The 22389-nt window shown below is 34.7% G+C and overlaps 1 protein-coding gene across 5 annotated transcripts in view; it reads right to left on the bottom strand.

The window, feature by feature from the left end:
• Window positions 1-22389, bottom strand: part of LOC308649590 (cytochrome b5 reductase 4) — a 91701-nt gene that overhangs the window by 24226 nt on the left and 45086 nt on the right. For 3 of the 5 annotated variants that reach the window (XM_081295245.1, XM_081295244.1, XM_081295246.1), the window contains 4 exons: window positions 5961-6101; window positions 4368-4520; window positions 1782-1932; window positions 1380-1466 (listed from right to left, as the gene is read on the bottom strand). In XM_081295245.1, coding sequence (XP_081151371.1) covers window positions 1380-1466; window positions 1782-1932; window positions 4368-4520; window positions 5961-6101 — 532 coding nt within the window. The remainder of the gene's footprint in view (window positions 1-1379; window positions 1467-1781; window positions 1933-4367; window positions 4521-5960; window positions 6102-22389) is intronic. The other 2 variants (XM_081295247.1, XM_081295248.1) reach the window with 1 other exon arrangement.

Raw genomic sequence — 22389 nt, 5'->3', positions numbered from 1 at the left:
CTGAGGCAGCAGGATCAGGAATTCAAAGTCAACCTCCAAAATTTAGTGAGGCCCTAAGCAAACTTGGAAAGACCCTGCCTCAAAAATAAAAAATTTAAAAAGGGCTGGGGGAGCTGGGGCTGTAGCTCAGTGGTAGGGCGCTTGCCTTGCACGTGTGAGGCAGTGGGTTCAATCCTCAGCAAAGGAAAGAAGGAAGGAAGGAAGGAAGGAAGGAAGGAAGGAAGGAAGGAAGGAAGGAAGGAAGTAAAGAATTGTGTCCATCTACAACTAAAAATATTTTTTTTAAAAAAAAAGGGATGGGGATGTTGCTCTGTGGTTAAGCACTCCTGGGTTCAATTCCTGGTAGCGAAAAAAAAAATTGTCTTCTTATATTCAGTTGACTATGCTAAGCTTTTTTTCAATGAAATAACTTTTCACTTTGCTCTCCTTTCTGTCTTTGGATTCACCTTGACATCAATTGTTTCCTATTGAGTATACCAGCATTTCCTAAGGTGTATACTGAGGATACCAGTGACCGGTCTATTAATAAGAATTAATGCAAACAAACAACAATGAAGACAAAATGCTAAATCCTGCATAAGAAATCCCACTCTTTGAAAGTCACAATGGATATTAGCATGTTAAAGGCTCTAAGAAATATTATAACATGTTTCCTTTTGCTTAATCCATTCTCATAAAATTTATTTTATCAATTGGACCATGCCTATAATCTCAGTTTCTGGGGAGGCTAAGGTAGGAGAATTGCAAGTTCAAAGCCAGCCTCAGCAAACTAGTGAGGCCTAAACAATTTAGTGAGATCTTGTCTCAAAATAAAAATATAAGGTCTAGGGATGTGGCTCAGTGGTTAAGTGTCCCTGGGTTTAATCCCTAGTACGTATACACACACACACACACACACACACACACACACACACACACTAATTCTCCATTATAATATATATATAATATCATTATACAAGAATATCCTGAATTAACAAATTAACTACTACACAGGAATATTTTTCACTAAACCCAACTCAAGAGATAGATATGTATATATCTTGCTGAGAACACACACACATACACACACACACACACACACACACACACCCCACTATATATTTTAATTTTTTGGTGCTGGGATTTGAATCCATGGCCTTGCACATGCTAAGCAAACACTCTACTACTGAGCTACACCTCTTAGCCCTTAATTTGGATCTTATCAGACAGTATTTCTTTGGGGGTAAGTAGGGAGAATTACCATTATTTATATTTATAGATTTATTAATTAGTTTACTTTTTCTTTGAAGAAGTTTTCTGGTCAATTCAAATTTTCAGTCAAAGGACATAAGGCCTACATGTACTATATGGTATTAGTAGAGTTTCAATCAGTATAATACCTTTTATCTTCAAATGCTAATTTCTCCAATTGGCTTCTCCAAATTATATCATCCTCTGTCTTATTGAAGAACATCAATTTCACTTTCCTTAAAAGAAAAAAAAACTCATTAAATGCAACTAATTAAACTTAAAATATGCACAAGGGGAAAGTCTAATTGAACTAGGGTGCAAGCTTTTTTGTACCAATTAGCTAACCAAAAATATCAAAAACTAAAATGAGATAAAAGAATCAAATTAAGAAAATAGGATTAGAAAAATAGGATTAGAAGAGTCTAAGTAAGAAACGATAAATGAAGGAATGAGAACAAGATTATTAAGGTCCAGTGAATAATCAATTTAGAATACCTTATAATAATAAAATAGCCTCACAAACAATAGTAGATAGAGGTAAAATTACATACCTGAGACTGGGTACATTAATCAAAGCATATTTCAGTATTTTAACCATTGGTGTGAAGCCTGTTCCAGCTGCCAATAAAAAAAGATCTTCTACTTCTTGGAGTTTGGATATTTTAAAATTTCCCTCAGGATTGCTTACTGGTACAAAATCTCCTAAATAATGAAATATAAAAATAAATCACAAAAACAAAACAAAACAAAAAAATCCAACAGGGGAACTGAGAAGGCTAAGTAGCTGAATTTGGAACATTCATGAGTAACAGTATCGTTACTTACTCTGCAGACTACGTATCAGTGTTCAAGGTAGATGAGGGTTTTTAGAGTGAATTAGGCCTCCAAGTATGTGTGGATTATATCATTAGAGTAAAACTAATGACAAGGTTTTATTTCCCACGGTCATTTCCCAATCTGAAGTCCAAAATTTAAAACTTATTGCAAAGTCCTTATCCACAAATGTCAAGAAAGAATTGATAACTAAATTATAAGCACCTCAAAAGCAGAATCTACATACATCTGTCTTGTACAACACAAGGTAGAACACAGATATTTGTCATTTATATACTGATTATTAACCACAGAGATATGATTAGTAGCAAAGAAAATTGAAATAGAAATGTTTTCTAAAATCTAATGTTAGTAATTGTGTTAATTTCTCCTCCATCATATATTAAAAAGATCTACTGATTAAAATAAGAAGAGTTTAATTTCTATGAAAACAAAGCAACACAGAAAAGTAATCAGATATACTTGCAGCAGGCTACCTCCCAATCTGGGAAACAACACAGTTGAGAAATCAGTGCCCAATTTCTACAGCACAGTTAGTAGGACCACCATGTTCCACTCATGTAAGAAAACTGCCATCAGGACTATATTTGGTAATTTTCAAAGTAACAAAAATGAAAAATAAAGATGTCCCTTATTTGAAAATGAAAAACATTCGAATTTATTTTAAAATGCTTGGATGGTTCCATTTTTCCCCTTGCAGGATAGTAAGGAACTTGTAATGATTAGTAATTTGAATTAAGTTTCAAAGTAACAGGAACTCCTTGTTACAGTTTGAAAGGGACCATAAGTTCAGAATGTCTTTAGTAAAAAGACAGATGATTATTTACTAAAGAAGCCTCAAAGGATGATATTAACTTGATAACATTTATCCATATTCCAATCTTTCTAATATCACAAAATCAATCAGATTCAGGCAGTAGCTGATGCTAATCAACATCACAAGAAAGTACATATACCAAAATGGCAACTAATTTACAGCTGGTATCTAGTATCCTAGCCATAGTATAGGTATCCAGTGACCTGAACATTTATATATATCATGCAGAGTATCTTGTTAGCAGCATAAGAGCATCTGAAGATTAAATTAATCATATGTTTGATGAATGAGGGATTAAAAAAAGATGTGAATAATGTTATGTAGTAGTTCATCTAGGCCAAAATGACACGTGGTGAATTATCACTATCAGGCAAATATATAATCTCTAAGCAACACAAGTATCCGTGTTAGGTCAAGATTCCCTGGCTGAAACTGGTATAATACTTCCTCTTATTCTCTGGGCTTTCCTTTTCCATGTTCTAGACTAACTCTCCAAGCTGGACATGATGGTATATGCCTAATCCCAGTGACTTAGGAGCTGAGGCAGAAGGATCACAAGTTCAAGGCTAGTCAAACAACTTAGTGAGACCCTAGCAACTTAGTAAGACCTTATTTCAAAATAAAAATCAAATAAAAGAGCTTGGGATATAGCTCAGTGGTAAAGAGCCGCTGGGAAAAGAACGAAGAAAGGAAGGAAGGAAGGGAGGGAGGAAGGGAGGAAGAAGGGAAGGAGAAGGAGAAGGAGAAGGAGAAGGAGATCTCAGGAGAAGGAGAAGGAGAAGGAGAAGGAGAAGGAGGAGAAGGAGAGGGAGGGTAGGTGGGTGGTTTGGTTGATGAGCATCCTAGTTGAGGCCCCTGCATGTATTTGTGAATGAGACTGACAAACCTGTGGAACTTCAAGTGGCACTTCAAGAGGAACAAGTATTTTCTGTAAAGCAAGAGATGAAATTTGACACATCATCAAAGGCTGTATAGGTCATGCAGAAGATATAACCAACGCAGGTAACAGGGATCCACTGAGATCCCAGAACAACATGGTTAAATCTGTTCTCAGGGAAACATGGAGAAAGAATTGGAGAATTTAATAAACAGAAGAGAAAGACCAGTTAAGAGTCAAGTGTGAGAGACCAGTTAGAGGTCAAGAAGAAGGGATGAAGGCTTGCATTTAGAGGGTGGCAAAGTGATATGGAGGAAAGATTAAAAATTCACTGGGAGGTAGCCTCAATAGAACCTAGTGGCTGACTGGTCAGAGAGAGAGAAAATGGGAAAACTCAAGGATGACTCAAGTCACCAGACTGGGTCAAGTGTGAACAGTGATGCTGAAAATAATAAAGGTAGGGAATGTGGAATACAGAATGAAGAGAAAATGACTGTGGTTGTAGGCATGTTGAGTTTAAGACATTTAATGGACATGGAGATAACTACAGGGTATTTGATATAATCTAGAGCGCAAATGAAGTTTGTGCAAAAATGAAAAATTACTAACCAATCTGAAGATGATCAAGTTCTAGTGTAAAGAGTCCAGCAGGATAGATTTTAATCAAAAAGTAGATGTATTTATTATTGGGAAGAACTGGTTCTTTGAACTCTGAAAGTAAGGAATCAAACACAGGAGTATATGGCTTTACTATTTCTGTACCTAGAAAAAAAATAAGCACAGAAATTAAAATCGAAAAAGCTCTTAAAGAGGATGAAGCATACAAATTTTACAATGCTATCAGTATATATTTAAAATTAATGGGCAGTTAATTCTAATTATATGCTCTACATATATGCAGTATACTTATATATACCTGAAACCTATAAATACTGAAATATTTTTAACAAATCACTATTTACCTATAATATAGACAATCTGCTTTTATTAAATGTGGTCTAAACTAATAAGGATATATGCTAACAAATTTAGACAATCATCTATTCTGTCAGCATGTAATGGGTCACAATAAAAATGGTCTTAATATTTTCCATGGATATATATGAAAAGTATTTACATAATAACTTCAATTATACATAAATATTTAACAATAGTTAGTAGTGACAAACTATTCGGGGAGAGAAAGAGAAGATTTCACTTTTTATTTTATATATTTTAAATTGATTAAAACAATTTAACATTATATATTACTTTGGTAAGTGAATAAAAAGAATATTAATCCAATGTTAATCCAATAAAAAGAATAGTTAATCCAACTATTTCTAAAAATATAGTTTTTTTTAAAAAAAGGAAAATTAGAATTCATGCTAACCAAATTCTAAAAAGAAGAATCATGACCAAAATTTACTACATGGCTCCTTGACATATACAAAATTAATTTATATGCAAATTAAAATGCATTAGCAATAACTACCCTGAGGAAGATACCAGTTTTTGAATGGTAACCTGAGATTAGTGATGATGTAGAGGAAAACTTATGCCATCATAATATTCCATATCTACCAAATCCTATTTGATAGTCTGTTAGACTGACTGCTGGAAACACTACATGACATTAGTATTTTACCTTTTGAAGCTTCAAAAGGCCAATAAAACACTGAATACCAATAAGGGTATCTAAAACAAGTGAGATAATTTTAGGATGAAAGTGAGGGAAAAAGAATTTGCACAGCAAGGAATACATTTTTAGAGCTTCTTATACTGGTGGTGCACATAAGGAAATCATTTATAGTCATTCACTTGTTTTGAATATTATAAATTCAACTTCATAAGTGATATACACATAATTAGCTCCTACTATGAGATGCTAGTGAATTTCTAGAAGTAATCTTTTTGGAGGACCAACCAGTCTGTACCCCTTCACCTTTCTTCTAGAGTTTGGTTAGTAATAAATGACAATGCTGATGAAACCATCTCTCTGACTAGGAGCAATTTCTTTGTTCCATATGATGATGTGGAACACTCTAATTCCAATACATAGAAAACACTGTATCCAAAAACCTAGTTTCAGGCTAACATGAAATCTAGCTACCCAGAAACATTTATCAATAACTTAAATGACTGCTTCCTAAATAGATTAGTATCATTTTGACCTGCTTACAAAAGAAGAAAGTGTTTCCCCAAAGCCTCCATTTGTCTTACCTGTAATAGTTAGCTTGAGGTAAACATGTTGCCCAATTGGCATCTGAAGATGAGTGCTTGGTGGAAGCATCAAACAGAAAAGTTTTGTATCATGAGTAACGTCTTCCTTGGAAATTAACTGGCATTTTCTGTAGTACAAACCTAGAAAGCAATGCATTTTTCTCTTACGGATACGTAAATTATAATACTAGACTGCTAAGTCAAAGCACATACTCAGTTTTGCTCTCTAGAAAGCTTTAATTCAAACTAATATCCCTATACATTTAAAAATTTACTGGTATTATAAGGACTTTTTTTTTCATTTTATTTTCTGAGAGATCTACATTCTAAAACCTTATTTAGGTTTTAGAGGATGCTACACAGCTTCTCTCCAGCAGAAATCACCAGCGCTATGACCCCACGCAGGGCTACAGGTGTTAGCATTCGTGCAGGACTCCCAAAGTTCGAGCACAGGGCTTGCAAGCGCCTTAGCAGAATCACCTATCAGCACCTCTGCAGAACTCCCAGACTTTGCTCCGCTCCCACGCAGGACACTCAGCTGCTACCTACCCACAGCACAACGCCATCTCCAAGCCTCCCCCACCCGACTAGACACCCCAGCACTGGAAGAAGAATGCCTCCATCTTTGCTCAACCTCCTTGTCATATTTGGTGGGGACAACTCCCAGATTGGATCTCCAGCTGGCCAGTTACCTAGTTTCCAACTCCCTCTCTCCCTAGCGGCAGTAACTCAACATAGTAGCTGCCCAACACAAAACAACTCTCAGTTGGACACTTGTGCAGTGTGACCAGGGCACCACCCAAGGGAGACCCAGTGTGAGAGGTCCCTCAATCGGGAACTCCTAAGGGAGAGGGAGATGGGGCTAAAGTTTAGAGGCTAACAGAGAGACCAGGAACTGGGAATTTTCCAGGAAAGATAGGGACATAATAATGGGCACACAATTCATACCAGCCATTCCAAAAAGAGACCTGTGAGGTGCAGTCTCTCTGTAGGGACTGGCAGGTGCAACTCCCTGCTTTTAGGCACCCTGCACAAGGACCAGCCTTCCCAGCCTGGTTACCTCCATAACCCTGAAGGCAGACACCAGCTTACAACAGATAACCCACCTATTGGATGAGAAGAGAAGCAGGAACAATAGGGATCTCTAAAACTAGCAACAATTCTGGTTTCTTCCTCCGAGTATTTTTTTTCTTTTTCTTCTACCTCTCTATCCTCCCACTCTCACATCCCCAACATATGTGAAACCAAGAACTTTGCATGAAATAGGATTTTGAGGACCGAATTATTTGAGTAATATAATATAGAGGTGTTGTATATACCCTTTTTTTCTTTTTTCATTTTTCTTTCCCCCTTCAATTTTTACTATTTTAACATCCTTTATTTTTCTAAATACTTATGTGTGTTTGTTTTATGCACTCTATTGTCTTCCCATGTACTTGTCTACCCTAAATTACTTCCTGTTTATTCTCTTGCTACTCTTCATTAGATTTCTTTCACACTTCCTAAGATATATATATCTAGAGTGTGTATGTATGTATGTGTGTGTGTGTATATATATATATATATATATATATATATATATATATATATATATATCCTCCCATGACACCTCTTCAGCATATCGTCCTATTTTCCACCCCCAGTTCACTGCCCACCATCAGCAACTGTAAACCCTTTAACAAAAATACTGATTATATTATAGATAATAATCGAATCCAACATTCTGTACATGGAGTCCAAACTCTAAATGTCTGAATAACAACAAATTGTTCATAGGTGGTATACTGTTAATATTGGGATCTGTTAACATTGTCCTTCACCACAAAGGAGAAGTTTTGGAACCCTACAAGAGCACCAGAAACCTATAGGGTAAAACCAATAACACCCCAGACTCACAGAGCTAGAAGAGAAGACACAGGAGCAACATAAAAAGACAAGGGAAGAAAGTGCCCCAAACCAATCAAGACACCACATTATTAGAATCCTTGGCAGCCACAGCAGAAGAAATTACAGAGGAGTTCAGGATGTACATGATTAAATATTCTGTGAACTCAAGGAAGATATAAGAGAGCAAATAAAGGCAGTGAAAGATCATTTTGACAAGTACCTATATAAATACAAGAAGCAAAAGATCACCTCAAAAGAGAGATAGAGGTTCTAAAAAAAATTAAGCAGAAATTCTTGAAATGAAAGAAATAATAAGCCAAAGTAAAAGCTCAAATGAAAGCATCACCAACAGAGAAGGCCACTTGGAAGATAGGACATCAAACAATGAAGACAAAATATATAATCTTGAAAAGAAAGTAGACCACACAGTGATAATGGTAAGAAATCATGAGCAGAACATTCAAGAAATATGGGATAAAATAAAAAGACCAAATTTAAGAGTTATTGGAATAGAAGAAGCCATAGAGATCCAAACCAAAAGAATGAATAATCTATTCAATGAAATAATATCAGAAAACATTCCAAACATGCAAATGAATTGTAAATCCAAATCCAAGAAGCCTTTTTGTCAAATGTACAAAATCACAACAAATCCACATCAAGGCACAATATAATAAAAATGCCCAATACACAGAATAAGGAGAGAATTTTAAAAGCCACGAGAGAAAGGAATCATATTACGTATAGGGGAAAATCAATTAGGATAACAGGAGATTTTTCAACACAGCCTGTGAAAGCTAGAAGATCCTGGAACAACATGTATCAAGCTGTGAAAGAAAATGGATGCCAACCAAGAATCCTGTATCCAGCAAAATTAAGCTTTAGATTGGGTAATGAAATAAAAACCTTCCATGATAAACAAAAGTGAAAATAATTTATAGCTAGAAAACCGGCACTACAGAACATCCTTGGAAAAATATTCTATGAAGAGGAAACGAAAAACAAAAATGAAAATCAGCTCAGGGAGGTAGTACTCTACAGGAAAAAAATTATCAAAAGAAGAAAATCAAGTCAAGTTAAATAACAAAAATAAACAAGTATGGCTGAGAATACAAACCATGTCTCAATAATAACCCTGAATGTTAATGGCTTAAACTCACTAATCAAAAGACATAGGTAGCAGATGGGATTAAAAAAAGACCCAACAATATGCTTCCTCCAGGAGACTCATCTGATAGGAAAAGACATACACAGATTGAAGGTGAAAGGCTAGGAAAAATCATAGCACTCATGTGGACTGAGGAAGCAAGCAGGGGTTTCCATCCTTGTATGAAATAAAGTAGACTTCAAGCCAAAGTTAATCAAAAGGGATAAATATGGACATTACATACTGCTCAAGGGATCCATATACCAACAAGACATAACAATCATAAAAATATATGCCCCAAGCAATGGAGCACATATGTTCATCAAACAAATTCTTCTCAAGTTCAACAGTCAAATTGACCACAACACAAACATCTTGGGTGATTTTAACACAACTCTCTCACTACTGGATAGATCTTCCAAACAAAAGTTGAATAAAGAAACTATAGTTTTCAATAGTACAATTAATAACTTCGACTTAACTGACATATATAGAATATTTCATCCTGCATCAAGCAGATACACTTTTTTCTCAGCAGCACATGGATCCTCTCTAAAATAGATCATATAATATGCCACAAAGCAACTCTTAGAAAATACACAAAAGTAGAGGTACCACCCTGCATTTTATGAGATCATAATGGAATGAAATTGGAAATCAATGACAAAATAAAAAATAAAAATTACTCTAACACCTGGAGATTAAAATATAGTCTACTGAATGAACAATGGGTTACAGAAGACATCAAGGAGAAGATTAACAAATTCTTAGAGGTTAATGAGAACATAGACACAACATATCAAAATCTCTGGGACACTATGAAAACAGTACTAAGAGGAAAGTTCATTGGATGGAGTTCATTCCTTAAAAGAAGAAAAAGTCAACAAATAAATGACTAACATTACATTTGAAAGCCCTAGAAAAAGAAGAAGAAATCGACACTGAAAATAGTAGAAGGCAAGAAATAATTAAAATTAGAGATGAAATTGAAACAAAATAAAACAATTGAAAAAATTGACAAAACAAAAAGTTGGTTCTTTGAAAAAATAACTAAAATTGACAGACCTTTAGCTAAACTAATAAAGAGAAGGAGAGAGAAAACTCAAAATACCAGCATACTGAACAGACTATACAGAAATACAGAAGATAATTAGAAATTATTTTGAAAACTTATACTCCAAAAACATAGAAGATATTGAAGGCATTGACAAATTTCTGAAGTCATATGATTTGCCCAAATTGAATCAGGATGATATACACAATTTAAATAGACCAATATCAAGTGATGAAATAGAAGATGCCATCAGAAGCCAACCAACCAAGAAAAGCCCAGGACCGAATGGATATACAACTGAGTTCTACAAGACCTTTAAAGAAGAACTAATACCAATAGTCTTCAATTTTCTTCAGGAAATAGAAAAAGAGGAAGCATTTCCAAACTCATTCTTTGAGGCCACTATCACCCTGATTCCAAAATCAGGCAAAGACACACCAAAGAAAGAAACTTCAGATCAATATCTCTAAGGAACATAGATGCAAAAAATTCTCAATAAAATTCTGACAAATTGAATACAAAAACATGTCAAAAAGATAGTGCACCATGATCAAGTGGGATTCATGCTACGGATGCAAAGTTGGTTCAACATATGGAAATCAATAGACTCAAAGATAAGAATCATATGATCATCTCAATAGATGCAGGAAAACCATCTGACAAAATACAGCACTCCCTCATGTTTAAAACACTAGAAAAACCAGGGATAACAGAAACATATTTCAACATCATAAAGGCTATCTACACTACACCCCAGGCTAACATCATTCTAAATGGAGAAAAATTGAAGGCATTCCCTCTAAAAATTGGAACAAGATAGAGAAGCCTTCTTTCACCACTTCAATTTAATAGTTCTTGAAACACTGGCCAGAACAATTAGACAGATGAAAGAAATTAAAGGGATACGTATAGAAAAGAAGAGCTTAAACTAGCACTATTTACTGACGATATGATTCTATACCTAGAATACCCAAAAAGCTCCACCAGAAAACTTCTAGAACTAGTACTTGAATTCAGCAAAGTAGCAGAATATAAAATCAACACCCATAAATCAAAGGCATTTCTGTATATCAGTGATAAATCCTATGAAATGGAAATGAGGAAAACTATCCCATTTACAATAGTCTCAAAAAAAAAAAAACACTTGGGAATCAACTTAACAAAAGAGGTAAAAGATCTATACAATGAAAAATACAGAACCCTAAAGAAAGAAATCAAAGAAGACATTAGAAGATGGAAATATCTACCTTGTTCTTGGATAGGCAGAATTAATATTATCAAAATGATCATACTACCAAAAGCACTATACAGATTTAATGCAATTCTGATCAAAATCCCAATGACATTCCTCATGGAAATAGAAAATGCAATCATGAAATTCATTTGGAAAAATAAGAGACCCAGAATAGCTAAAGCAATCCTTAGCAGGAAGAGTAAAGCAGATGGTATCGCTAAAGTATACTACAGAGCAATAGTACAAAACCAGCATGGTATTGGCTCCAAAACAGACTGATAGACAAATAGTACAGAATAGAGGACACAGAGACTAACCCAGAAAATTACAATTATCTTATATTAGACAAAGGCATCAAAAACATACAATGGAGAAAAGATAGCCTCTTCAACAAATGGTGCTGGGAAAACTAGAAATCCATATGCAACAAAATGAAATTAAACCCCTATCTCTCAACATGCACAAAACTCAACTCAAAATGGATCAAGGACCTAGGAATTAAACCAGAAACCCTACATCTAATAGAAGAAAAAGTAGGCCCTAATCTTCTTCCTGTCAAATTAGGCCCCAACTTTCTTAATAAGATCCCTATAGCATAAGAATTAAAATTAAGAATCAAAAAATGGGATGGATTCAAACTAAAAAGTTTATTCTTGGCAAAAGAAACACTCTGTGAACAGAGAGCCTACATCCTGGGAGCAAATCTTTACCCCTCACATATCAGATAGAGCACTAAACTCTAGGATATATGAACTCAAAAAGCTAAACACCAGAAAACCCAAATAACCCAATCAATAAATGGGCCAAGGACCTGAACAGACACTTCTCAGAAGAGGGTATACAATCCAACAAATATATGAAAAAATGTTCATCATTGCCAGCAATTAGAGAAATGCAAATCAAAACTAAGATGGGTTTTTCATCTCACTCCTGTCAGAATGGCAGCTATTATGAAGACAAACAACAGTAAGTGTTGGCAAGGATGTGGCGGAAAAGGTACACTTATACACTGCTGGTGGGACTACAAATTGGTGCAGCCAATATGGCAAGCAGTATGCAGATTCCTTGGAAATCTGGAAATGGAATCACCATTTGACCCAGCTATCTCTCTCTTCCGTCTATACCCAAAGGACTTAAAAACCAGTATACTACAGGGACACAACCACATCCATGTTTATAGTAGAACAATTCACAATAGCTAAATTGTGGAACCAACCTAGATGCCCTTCAATAGATGAATGGATTAAAAAATGTGGCATATATACACAATGGAATATTATTCAGCAATAAAAGAGAATAAAATCATGGCATTTGCAGGTAAATGGATGGAATTGGAAAAGATAATGCTAAGTGAAGTTAGCTAATCCCATAAAAACAAATGCCGAATGTTTTCTCTGATATAAGGAAGCTGATTCATAATGGGGTAGGGAGGGGGAACATGGGAGGAATAGATGAACTCTAGATAGGACAGAGGGGTGGGAGGGGAAGGGAGGAGCAGGGGTTATCAATGATAGTGGAATATGATGATCATTATTATCCAAAGTACATGTATGAAAACATGAATTGGTGTGAACATACTTTATATAGAGAGATATGAAAAACTGTGCTCTATAGGTATAATATAAATCATAATGCATTCTGTTGTCATTTATTAAAAAACATCAATAGAAAACCTTATTCATCTTAAATTTACTTTTTAAATAATTTCATCATTTAGGTTTTAGATTTACATGTATATTAACTGCATTTGTCAAAAATATTTGATAATGAACACATTTTATTCTAAAATCCTTTACACAATGGAAAACTTTGAAACACAAGTATTTAATAGCATTAACACTAATAAGCAAATTTAGAAATATCTCTTTGATAAAGGTAGGAAAATTATATTCTTGTATTTCAGTTTGAGTATTTTAATATATATGTATATAAATTATAGAGGACATTTTAACTGCCAAAATAACTAAAAGGACTTTTATGTTTAAGGGTTATAAGTTTTGTTGTCTGAAAAATTAATTGAAGCACAAACCTGAACATGGGAGGTTTGTAATACCAATATACATTGATTTCCATAAAAGGAATATTTGAAATTAATATCCTAAACTCATAAAAATCATTCATATACTCATCAAAAGAATATCATTTATATTAGAGGAATTTTATCACAGAAGTAGTTCTCAAAGCATTAATATTTTCACTTTTAAATTCTCTTTTGGACATAAGTAATATACCAAAATAGACTGATAATCTCATTTCCTCTCTCATAAAATAATATTATGAAGATGTGAAAGAATCAATCTTGATAATACATTCCTTATTCTATTCTCACATTCTTCCACCCTACCCCACATCCCCAAAAATTTAAATAGGTACAGTAAGATTTACTCCAAATCTTAGGAGGTTAAGGTCCAACAGCTATCAGTGGTTAGTGGGAAACAAAAATAGTCCTAAGAAATAATTCTGGCCACAGCTGAATCAAACTCCCCTTTCTCTATAGCTTCCAAACACCCCAGTCATCCAATCTTTCCACTTGTTGCTATGGTAGCTCAGTAAGTACTTAGGTTTCGAGTGCACTGTTGCACACCGAAACACAGGGGGCATCATTTCCAGTCACTTCACTCTGGTGCCAGGCTTGTATCAGATATCTTCAGGGTAGCACACTACCTTGCAGATATCCTAAAAGGCCAAACCAGAAATGAAGGTTCAAATGATCTCCCTATCCCTTTCTCCAGACCTTTTCTGGGATCTAAGGAGAAACTACAATCGAAGACTTTCATGCTGTATGACTAAATAGTTAACAATTATAAATCAGACAAATAACTGTCAAATACAGTATTGGCTATGTTGTATCTTAAAATATGTACCCTCATAATGTCCTAGGCTGGGCTCAAATTCAGGGTTCATTAAAACTATTCAGGGCATCACACAGTGAGAAGGCAGAAGAAGACCTGGACCTCTACTGCCTGCCTCCTTCTCTTCTTTTTTTCTCCCTGAGTGGGTCCTTCTAAAGGGGAGGACACATGAGCCAACAGGTCCAAGCTCATCTACTAGCTCTCCTCATAAATAGCCCTGGGTACCCCTTGGACAGAACTATATTTGGGGCCATTTGAGCAAGGAATTTCGAAGTTTCAGATAATGAGAACATGGTGCTAAAGGAAAGAGGTGGCCATGTCTTAGACTTGTGTACTCCTCACCCTGTGGGAAGGGGCTGAAGAACAGTTACATGGTATGCTCCAAGTGTGGAACCCGAGGGCAGATGCATCCTTTGTCCACATCTGAGGGCCACAGTGCTTTTCCCTAATCAAATCTAATACATGTCTTCCTGACAATTCTATTGCTGGATGAAACTATTCATCTTTTTGACTTGATAATTTCTACTCTAGCATTTGAAAGAAAGAATTTGCTGCAGTAAATATACAGTAAGTATGTAAAAAGAAATTTACTAAATTTCTTTTAATAAAATACATATTGTATTAAGGAAAAAAATTAGAAAACTCAGGGAAACACTGACATACTGAGGATAATATGATAATTGGGCACACTTTTCTCTTAATGTTGAAAAAAAACCTATAGCTTCACTTCGCAAAAACAGGATTTCACAAGACCAAAATAGAAAACATGGGCAAAGTCTTCAATGGGAGAAAGAACAGAAACAACAGTGGACTAGGTCCACACTGCCTTAAGTCAAGGTTTCCTTGAGCTTAGTGAACTTTTAAAGCATTTAGTTATTCTTCTTTTCCCACACTGAAGAAAAGCAGTTTGAGGTTCTCTCTCTCTCTCTCTCTCTCTCTCTCTCTCTCTCTCTCTCTCTCTCTATATATATATATATATATATATATATATATATATATATTTTTTTTTTTTTTTAATGTTAAAAAGCTTGTCCAAGATCTCAGGGCAGCTGGAGAAGATATGAGATGAACTAAGAAGTTATTAGGGCTTTGTGCTTCAACTACATAGTCTTTGTTTAAAATGTTGGAGAACCAGAAAATATCATTCTTTAGGGTCTTCTTGTTTATGGAAACCATGTTAGTACAAGCATAAATATTTGCAGATTATTCTTCCAACCTTTAACCTCCCCAGTACTGACTATTTAATGTCCAAATTAAGGAACCAATTCATCAGGTCAAGATTCTTCACAGCTATGTCTCTTTTTTACTATTCCCATTTTTTGTTGTTCTAACCAATTATATCTTTTTCAAAGCATTATAACTTTGTTACCTAAATATCATTTATTTATCTCCTAATTCACAGTCCATTTTTTTTTCTCATTTTTTTCCCCTATAAAAACTTCCTAAACCATTGTAGCCATTCAATTTATGGAACTACACAGTAAAAATGCAGTCTATGGAAAAGGAACAACCACAATATCAGCAGCAATTAAAATGCACATATATAAATACCTAAATATGTCCACATGGAACAAAACACAACCTACCACCATTCAGTACAATACAAAAGACATTCTGTTTAGAAGTTGCCACAATCAGGCCAGAAGTCAGACCAATTTCTCTTTGCTAACTGTTTGTTCTAAGACAAGGATTTAATGAGTAGTGAATTTGATGGCAGGGAAAATGTTCAGAACATCTAAGAACAAACTATATTTAAGAATGTTACAAATGTTTATTAACATTTTGAATACTGATAAAATAACTCAAATTGATGAAGTCAATAGGATATCTTCCCACACTGAAGAAAATCAGTTTGAGGTACTATATATTTTTTTAAAGTATTAGATAACATGCATTTTGTTTAATTATTCAGTGTGTTCACTAATTTTGATAGGGCTTTTACTTAATTTCCAGTAATATAGTTTTATTATCCTCACCCAAACCATATGTTTGCGTTTGTGTGTATATTCACAACCTATCTTTAAATACAAGGGTTGATAAATATTAAAGGCATGTCTATTTAAATACTGGAGTAAAACACGATAAAGCAGAATGCTCAGAGATTAAGAATTTACACATAATTTTTAAGTAGTAGAATTAAATTCACAATAAAACATTGATTCCTTTTTGTTTTGGCTAGTATTGTTAAAAATACTCCTAAAATGTAGATGTTTTACTGATGCAAGTGAAATGTTAGCTGAATCTTTAAAAAAAAAAAGAATTTTGTACAGTTAAACATTATCTTTAAATTGAAAGAAAGAAAGCTCTTTCTCAAAGAATGGATTCAGCAGAGCCCTTGGACAACAAAACCATTTGGCAAGACTGTCACTAAATTCCATCATTTCTAAGCCTATTTCTCTCATGTTCCATAACTAATAATTCTGCCAAATTATATACTGAAGTGTTTTAATCATTTGAATTCTAAGTTTTTAAACTTCTCCTATTTCATGTTTTAATGCAGTACAGAACTTATTACTCAATTACATACTGCCCTCATTTACTCTGTGTTTCTTCAGATTTCTTATTCAGGCCATTGTAATAGAAATGAAAATATGCTAGCAAGATGCCAAAATATCTTACAGTTATTGTGAAGCAACAACTTTATGACAACTGGGCAAAACATACAATTTAAGGATAGAACAAGGCACAATGAAATTTTTATCTGTTACTCACAATATTTATTAATTTCTAATAATTATTAATGACTACCCAGGGTAGCAAAGAGACATGGATGCACAGGTATGGGCTGGATCTAGGGAGATAGGAGAATGGTTCTTTGTATATGTGCAGGAACATCTGTTTATTGCCAGGACAAGCAGCTTACTTGTAAAAATACATGCCCTACAGAAAGTGTGAGTTAATGACTGCTTGTAGTGTGTAAAGGATACACACTTAACAGTACAGACAGTACTCCACTGTGTGTTTGCATGTGTGTGTGATGTCAGCAGCAAAGAATTCCTGATAGTACAGGTTAAAAAACATGAAACTGCCATTTTTCTAGGGAAAAAAATTGTTAAATATCAGCAATTTTAGATGGTTCAACTTGAATTTATGACAGTTATAGCCAGGAACAGTGACACATTCTTGCAATCCCAGCAATTTGGGAGGCTAAGGCAGCAGGATCTCAAGTTCAAGGCTGGTCTAAAAACTTAAGTGAGATCCTGTATCAAAAACAATTTGAAAAGGGAGTGCTGGGATGTAGTGTCCCTGGCTCAATCCTCAGCACCATAAAAATGAAACCCAACAAACAAAAAACAACAAAAGATAGTTACAGATTTTATATGTGTGTGTGTATACATATAACCTAAGATATATACATGTGTGTTGCCATATCAAAATTATGACACAATCTTAAAAAGTAATTTTTAAGGCTAATTTACTGTGCTGTTTGAATCTTTAAAAGTACCTTTGATATCCATGTTAAAAGCAATAGCAATTAAAATTTTACACTGGAAATAAAAATAGCAACCCAATTTTTACTAATTTCTGACCTTTTACAGGTTCTTTAGCTCGTGCGCGCGCTCTCTCTCTCTCTCTCTCTCTCACACACACACACACACACACACACCTGCTCACTCATAATCTTTATCTCTGTTAAGGAAAAATAAATGAAAGCATTATAAATGGAAGTCTGATTCCATTAGTACAATTTAAATTATACCTATTACATTCGGATTAAAGGTAAAAAAATGAAATAGTAGTTTTTCTTCTCTGATGTTTCTTTGCTATATTTGAATCTTTAATGAAAATAAATTCTACAATTATTACGAGAAGACATTTTATTAAATGTTTTCAACTTATGCTTCTTTTCCAACTTCAACTCTTTAAGCTTTAGAAACTTCAATAAGATGAAGTGAGCATATTAATCTTTTAAAGTCAATCATTTTAGTTATACACATTAAAAACCTAAGAACCACATCATAGGCTACGAATGTTTGAGGTTCCAATAGCAAGTTAATTCTAGTATTATAATGATGTAAATATTCAGCTTTGTTAGTGAATAAAATAATCTCTAACTTTTTTCATAACTTAAGGAAGGGAAAGGAGAAAAAAGAAATTACCTTTGTTATTTCAAAAAGAACTATCACCTACAATCAAAGTCATTTTCAAAAGCAAAAAAATGGCCTCACTAAAAAATACTTCCGTGGTTCCAATGTCACACAAGAAAGGCACAGCTTCCTTGCTTGATGGTTGTTTTTTTTTTTTTTTTTAATGGTAGTTCAGTACTAAAGAATTTTCAGCATCAATTGAAGAATTCATGGATAGCCTCAGGAAATCACAGAGAATACCTGAGTTAACAGCCATTCTATTTCCAAACGTAGGTCAGTGTTGGTTTTCAGTCTTACTTATTTTTGGGGACTTGGTTTTTATCTGGTTTGCTAGGATTTTTCAATTACTATATAACAGATAATTTCAGGGCATGGGATTTCATTCTAACAGCATCTCTTCATTTTCATTGTCCCCTTCCTATGCTCTTCTAGATCATGCTATCATCCTCTATTGTCCCCTCTTCCACTCTAATTCTACAAAATTCAGACGTCCTGCCCTAGTAAAATTAATCTATTTAAATTTTTCATCCCCTTATTTACATTTTTCTCTACAATCTGCACAATACCTGGCACAATGTGTCCAGTAATGATATGTTGCCAGACCTGAAAAGTCCTTCATAATTTTTCATTTTCTTCAAAGCCATGGAACTCACTTTTAAAACACTTGAAATTTGCCTCCTTTAGGTAGTCATTCAATATCAAACTTGCTTGAGGCTAGTTCAAATTATGTTCAGTCTGTATTATATAACCTGTCCTGTTGGCTTGTTTCTTTATAAAAGTATTATTCAATCTCAGGTTTGTATATGTTCTCTAATCTACAGGAAAAAAATAATTTCCCATATTGATCCCACTTCCTGACAGAATTACTAAAATCTTTGCAATTTCCTGACTTATGGGTATGCCTGAAATGGATGTTCTAAGTTCCTGGGATTTCCTGGGTGATAAGAGTATCTTTTGTTTTAAGGAAATGACTCTTAGTAGATTCCTGGATTGCCTTAGGATGAGGGCTAGTTGCCAGGGAAACCAACCATGCGATTAGAAAATTGGAACTTCCAGCTCTAGCCCCCCAATCTACAGAAAGGCTGAAGGCTGAATTGATCAATAATGCCAATGATGGAATTAATCATGCCTGTGGAATGAATCCTCCAAAGAAACACAAAAAGGTAGTTTGGAGAGTTTCTAGATGGCTGAAAATATGGTGGTGCATTCTTAGAGGGAATGGAAAGTCCACTCCCATTCTCACAAACTTTGCTCATCTGCCTCTCTTTCATTTAACAAATTATAGATAAATTATCTATATTCTTTGCAATATCCTTTTTTATTTTTTAATTAATTTATTTGTTCTACTAAGTTATATATGACAGCAGAATGCTCTTCCATTCATTGTACACAAATGGAGCACAATTTTTGACTTCTTTGGTTGTACCCAAAGTAGGGTTACATCATTTGTACAATCATACATGCACCTAGGGTAATGATGTCCATCTCATTCCACCATCTTTCCTACCCCCATGTCCCATCCCCACTTCCCTTTGCCCCATCCAAAGTTCTTCCACTCATCCCATGCCCCACCCCCTTTATGGATTAGTATCCACTTATCAGACAAAACATTCAGCCTTTGGTTTCTTGGGATTGGCTTACTTCACTTAGCATGATATTCTCTAACTCCATCCATTTACCTGCAAATGCCATAACTTTATTCTCTTTTATTGTTGAATAATATTCTATTGTGTATACATACCACAATTTTTTTCCATTCATCTATTGAAGGGTATCTAGGTTGGTTCCACAGTTTGGCTATTGTGAATTGTGCTGCTTTGAACACTGATGGCTGTGTCACTACAGTATGCTGTTTTTAAGTCCTTTGAGTATAGACCAAGGAGTGGGATACCTGGGTCAAATGGTGGCTCCATTCCAAGTTTTCTAAGGAATCTCCATACTGCTTTCCAGATTCGCTACACCAATTTTCAGTTCCACCAGCAATGTACGAGTATGCCTTTTCCCCCACATCCTGGCCAACATTTACTGTTGTTTGTATTCTTGATAACTGCCATTCTGACTGCCGTAAAATGAAATCTTGGGGTAGTTTTAGTTTGTACTTCTCTAAATTACTAGAGATGTTGAACATTTTTTCATATATTTGTCGACTGATTGTATATCTTCTTCTAAAAAGTGTCTGTTCAGCTCCTTAGCCCATTTATTGATTGGATTGTTTGTTTTTTGGTATTAAGTTTTTTGAGTTCTTTATATATTATGGATATTAGTGCTCTATCTGATGTGTGTGTAGCAAAAATTTTCTCCCAAAATGTGGGCTCTCTGTTCACTTGATTGTTTCTTTTGATGAGAAGCAGCTTTTTAGTTTGAATGTATCCCATTTGTTGATTCATAATTTTATTTCTTGTACTTTAGGAGTCTTATTAAGGGAGTCAGGGCCTAATCTGACATGATGAAGATTTTGGCCTAGTTTTTCTTCTGTTAGGTGTAGGTTCCTTGATCCACTTTGAGTTGATTTTTGTTCATGGTGAGAGATAGGGGTTTAGTTTCATTTTGCTGCATACAAATTTCCTGTTTTCCTAGAACCATTTGTCGAAGACACTATCTTTTCTCCAATATGTGTTTTTGGTGCCTCTGTCTAGTATAAGATAACCGTATTTATGTGGGTTTGTCTCTGTGTCTTCTATTCTGTACCACTGGCCTACATGTCTATTTTGGTGCTGCAATATCCTTTTTGATAAAAAGATAAACATAAATAAGTATTTCCTTCAGTTCTATAAGGTATCTAGCAATTTTTTGAACCCAAGGAAGGGGTAAAAGAACCCTGATAAAGGCAGTTAGTCAAAAGCACAGGCTTGTAACTGAGATCAGAGTAAGGGTGGGACTAAGACCTTAACATGATGGGTATGCCTTAACTCCAGTTAGTATCAAAATTGAGTTATATTATAAGATAACCAGTTAATGTCAGCAGAGAATTGGCTGTTGGTGGAGAGAAACCCTTATACATTGTAGTGATAGAAATGTTCTGTGTTGAGTGGTGAGAGTAGGAAAAACAATTAGGTTAACTCTAGCTTATATAATAATTCAAAATATTTATAATAATTTTAAGTATTTTAAAGATGGTAAACTGAGTACATGCAGTTAGTTCCTTCTGAACCCGTCCAATAACAACAAAAAGGTTGTGTACATGTGGTTTGGTTGTTTTTTAAGGCATAAGAGAATACAAATAAAAGAAGAAAATATAACAAATTCAGGAGCTGACAAGGCAAAGAGATGATTGGTAATTAACTCAGCGGACCCAAAAAAAGCTGAATCCTAAATGAGAAGTATAAAAAGCCAAAAACTAACCCATTGTAATACAAAATTCCTTTAAGACTTAGAAATTGGCAAGAACAACTATGTCGAGAAACAGAACCAACGTGGAGCTGAAACCACTTTGTGGATGAAGGAAACAGGGATGCTCCCCCACTGCTCTGAAGTCCTCCCCTACTTAACAGAACCATATAACTGAAACTCTTCCATCCTGGCAAAATATGAGAAGTTTACTCACCAGAAAAGGTAAAACACAGGGCCTCTGGATTGAGTAATTGTTATAGACTGATCTTTGCCAATATCACGCCCGCCCCATGCCCTGCCCAATTCATAAATCAAAGTCATAATACCTATTACTTCGATGTGATTATTATTTGGAGACAGAATCTTTTAAAAGGTCATTAAAGTGAGGTCATAAGGCTGACCCAAATTCAATATGACTGGTGTCCTTTATTTATTTATTTATTTATTTATTTATTTATTTATTTATTTATTTTTAGTTATACAGGGACACATTATCTTTATTTTTGTTTACCTATTTTTATGTGGTGCTCAGGATGGAAGCCAGGGCCTCACATGTGTGAGGCAAGTGCTCTGACACTGAGCCATAACCCCAGCCCCTGACTGGTGTCTTTTTAAGAAGAGGAAATTAGGACATAAGCACACACAGAGTGAAGACCAATAAATACAAAGGGAGAAGATGGCCATCTACAAAAGCCAAAGAGAGAGGCCTCTGAAGAGGCCAATCCTGCAACATGTTGACGTTGAACTTTCAGCTTGCAGAACTGTGAGAAAATAAATTTCTGTTGATAAGACACTCAGTTTTTTGTAGATTGTTATGGTGCCCTTAGCAAATAAATA

Source organism: Spermophilus citellus, assembly GCF_964194105.1.
Source record: "Spermophilus citellus genome assembly, chromosome: 5".
NCBI lineage: Eukaryota > Metazoa > Chordata > Mammalia > Rodentia > Sciuridae > Spermophilus > Spermophilus citellus.
Note: the sequence above shows the minus strand (reverse complement) of the source record. Positions and strands in the feature narration are given on the sequence as shown.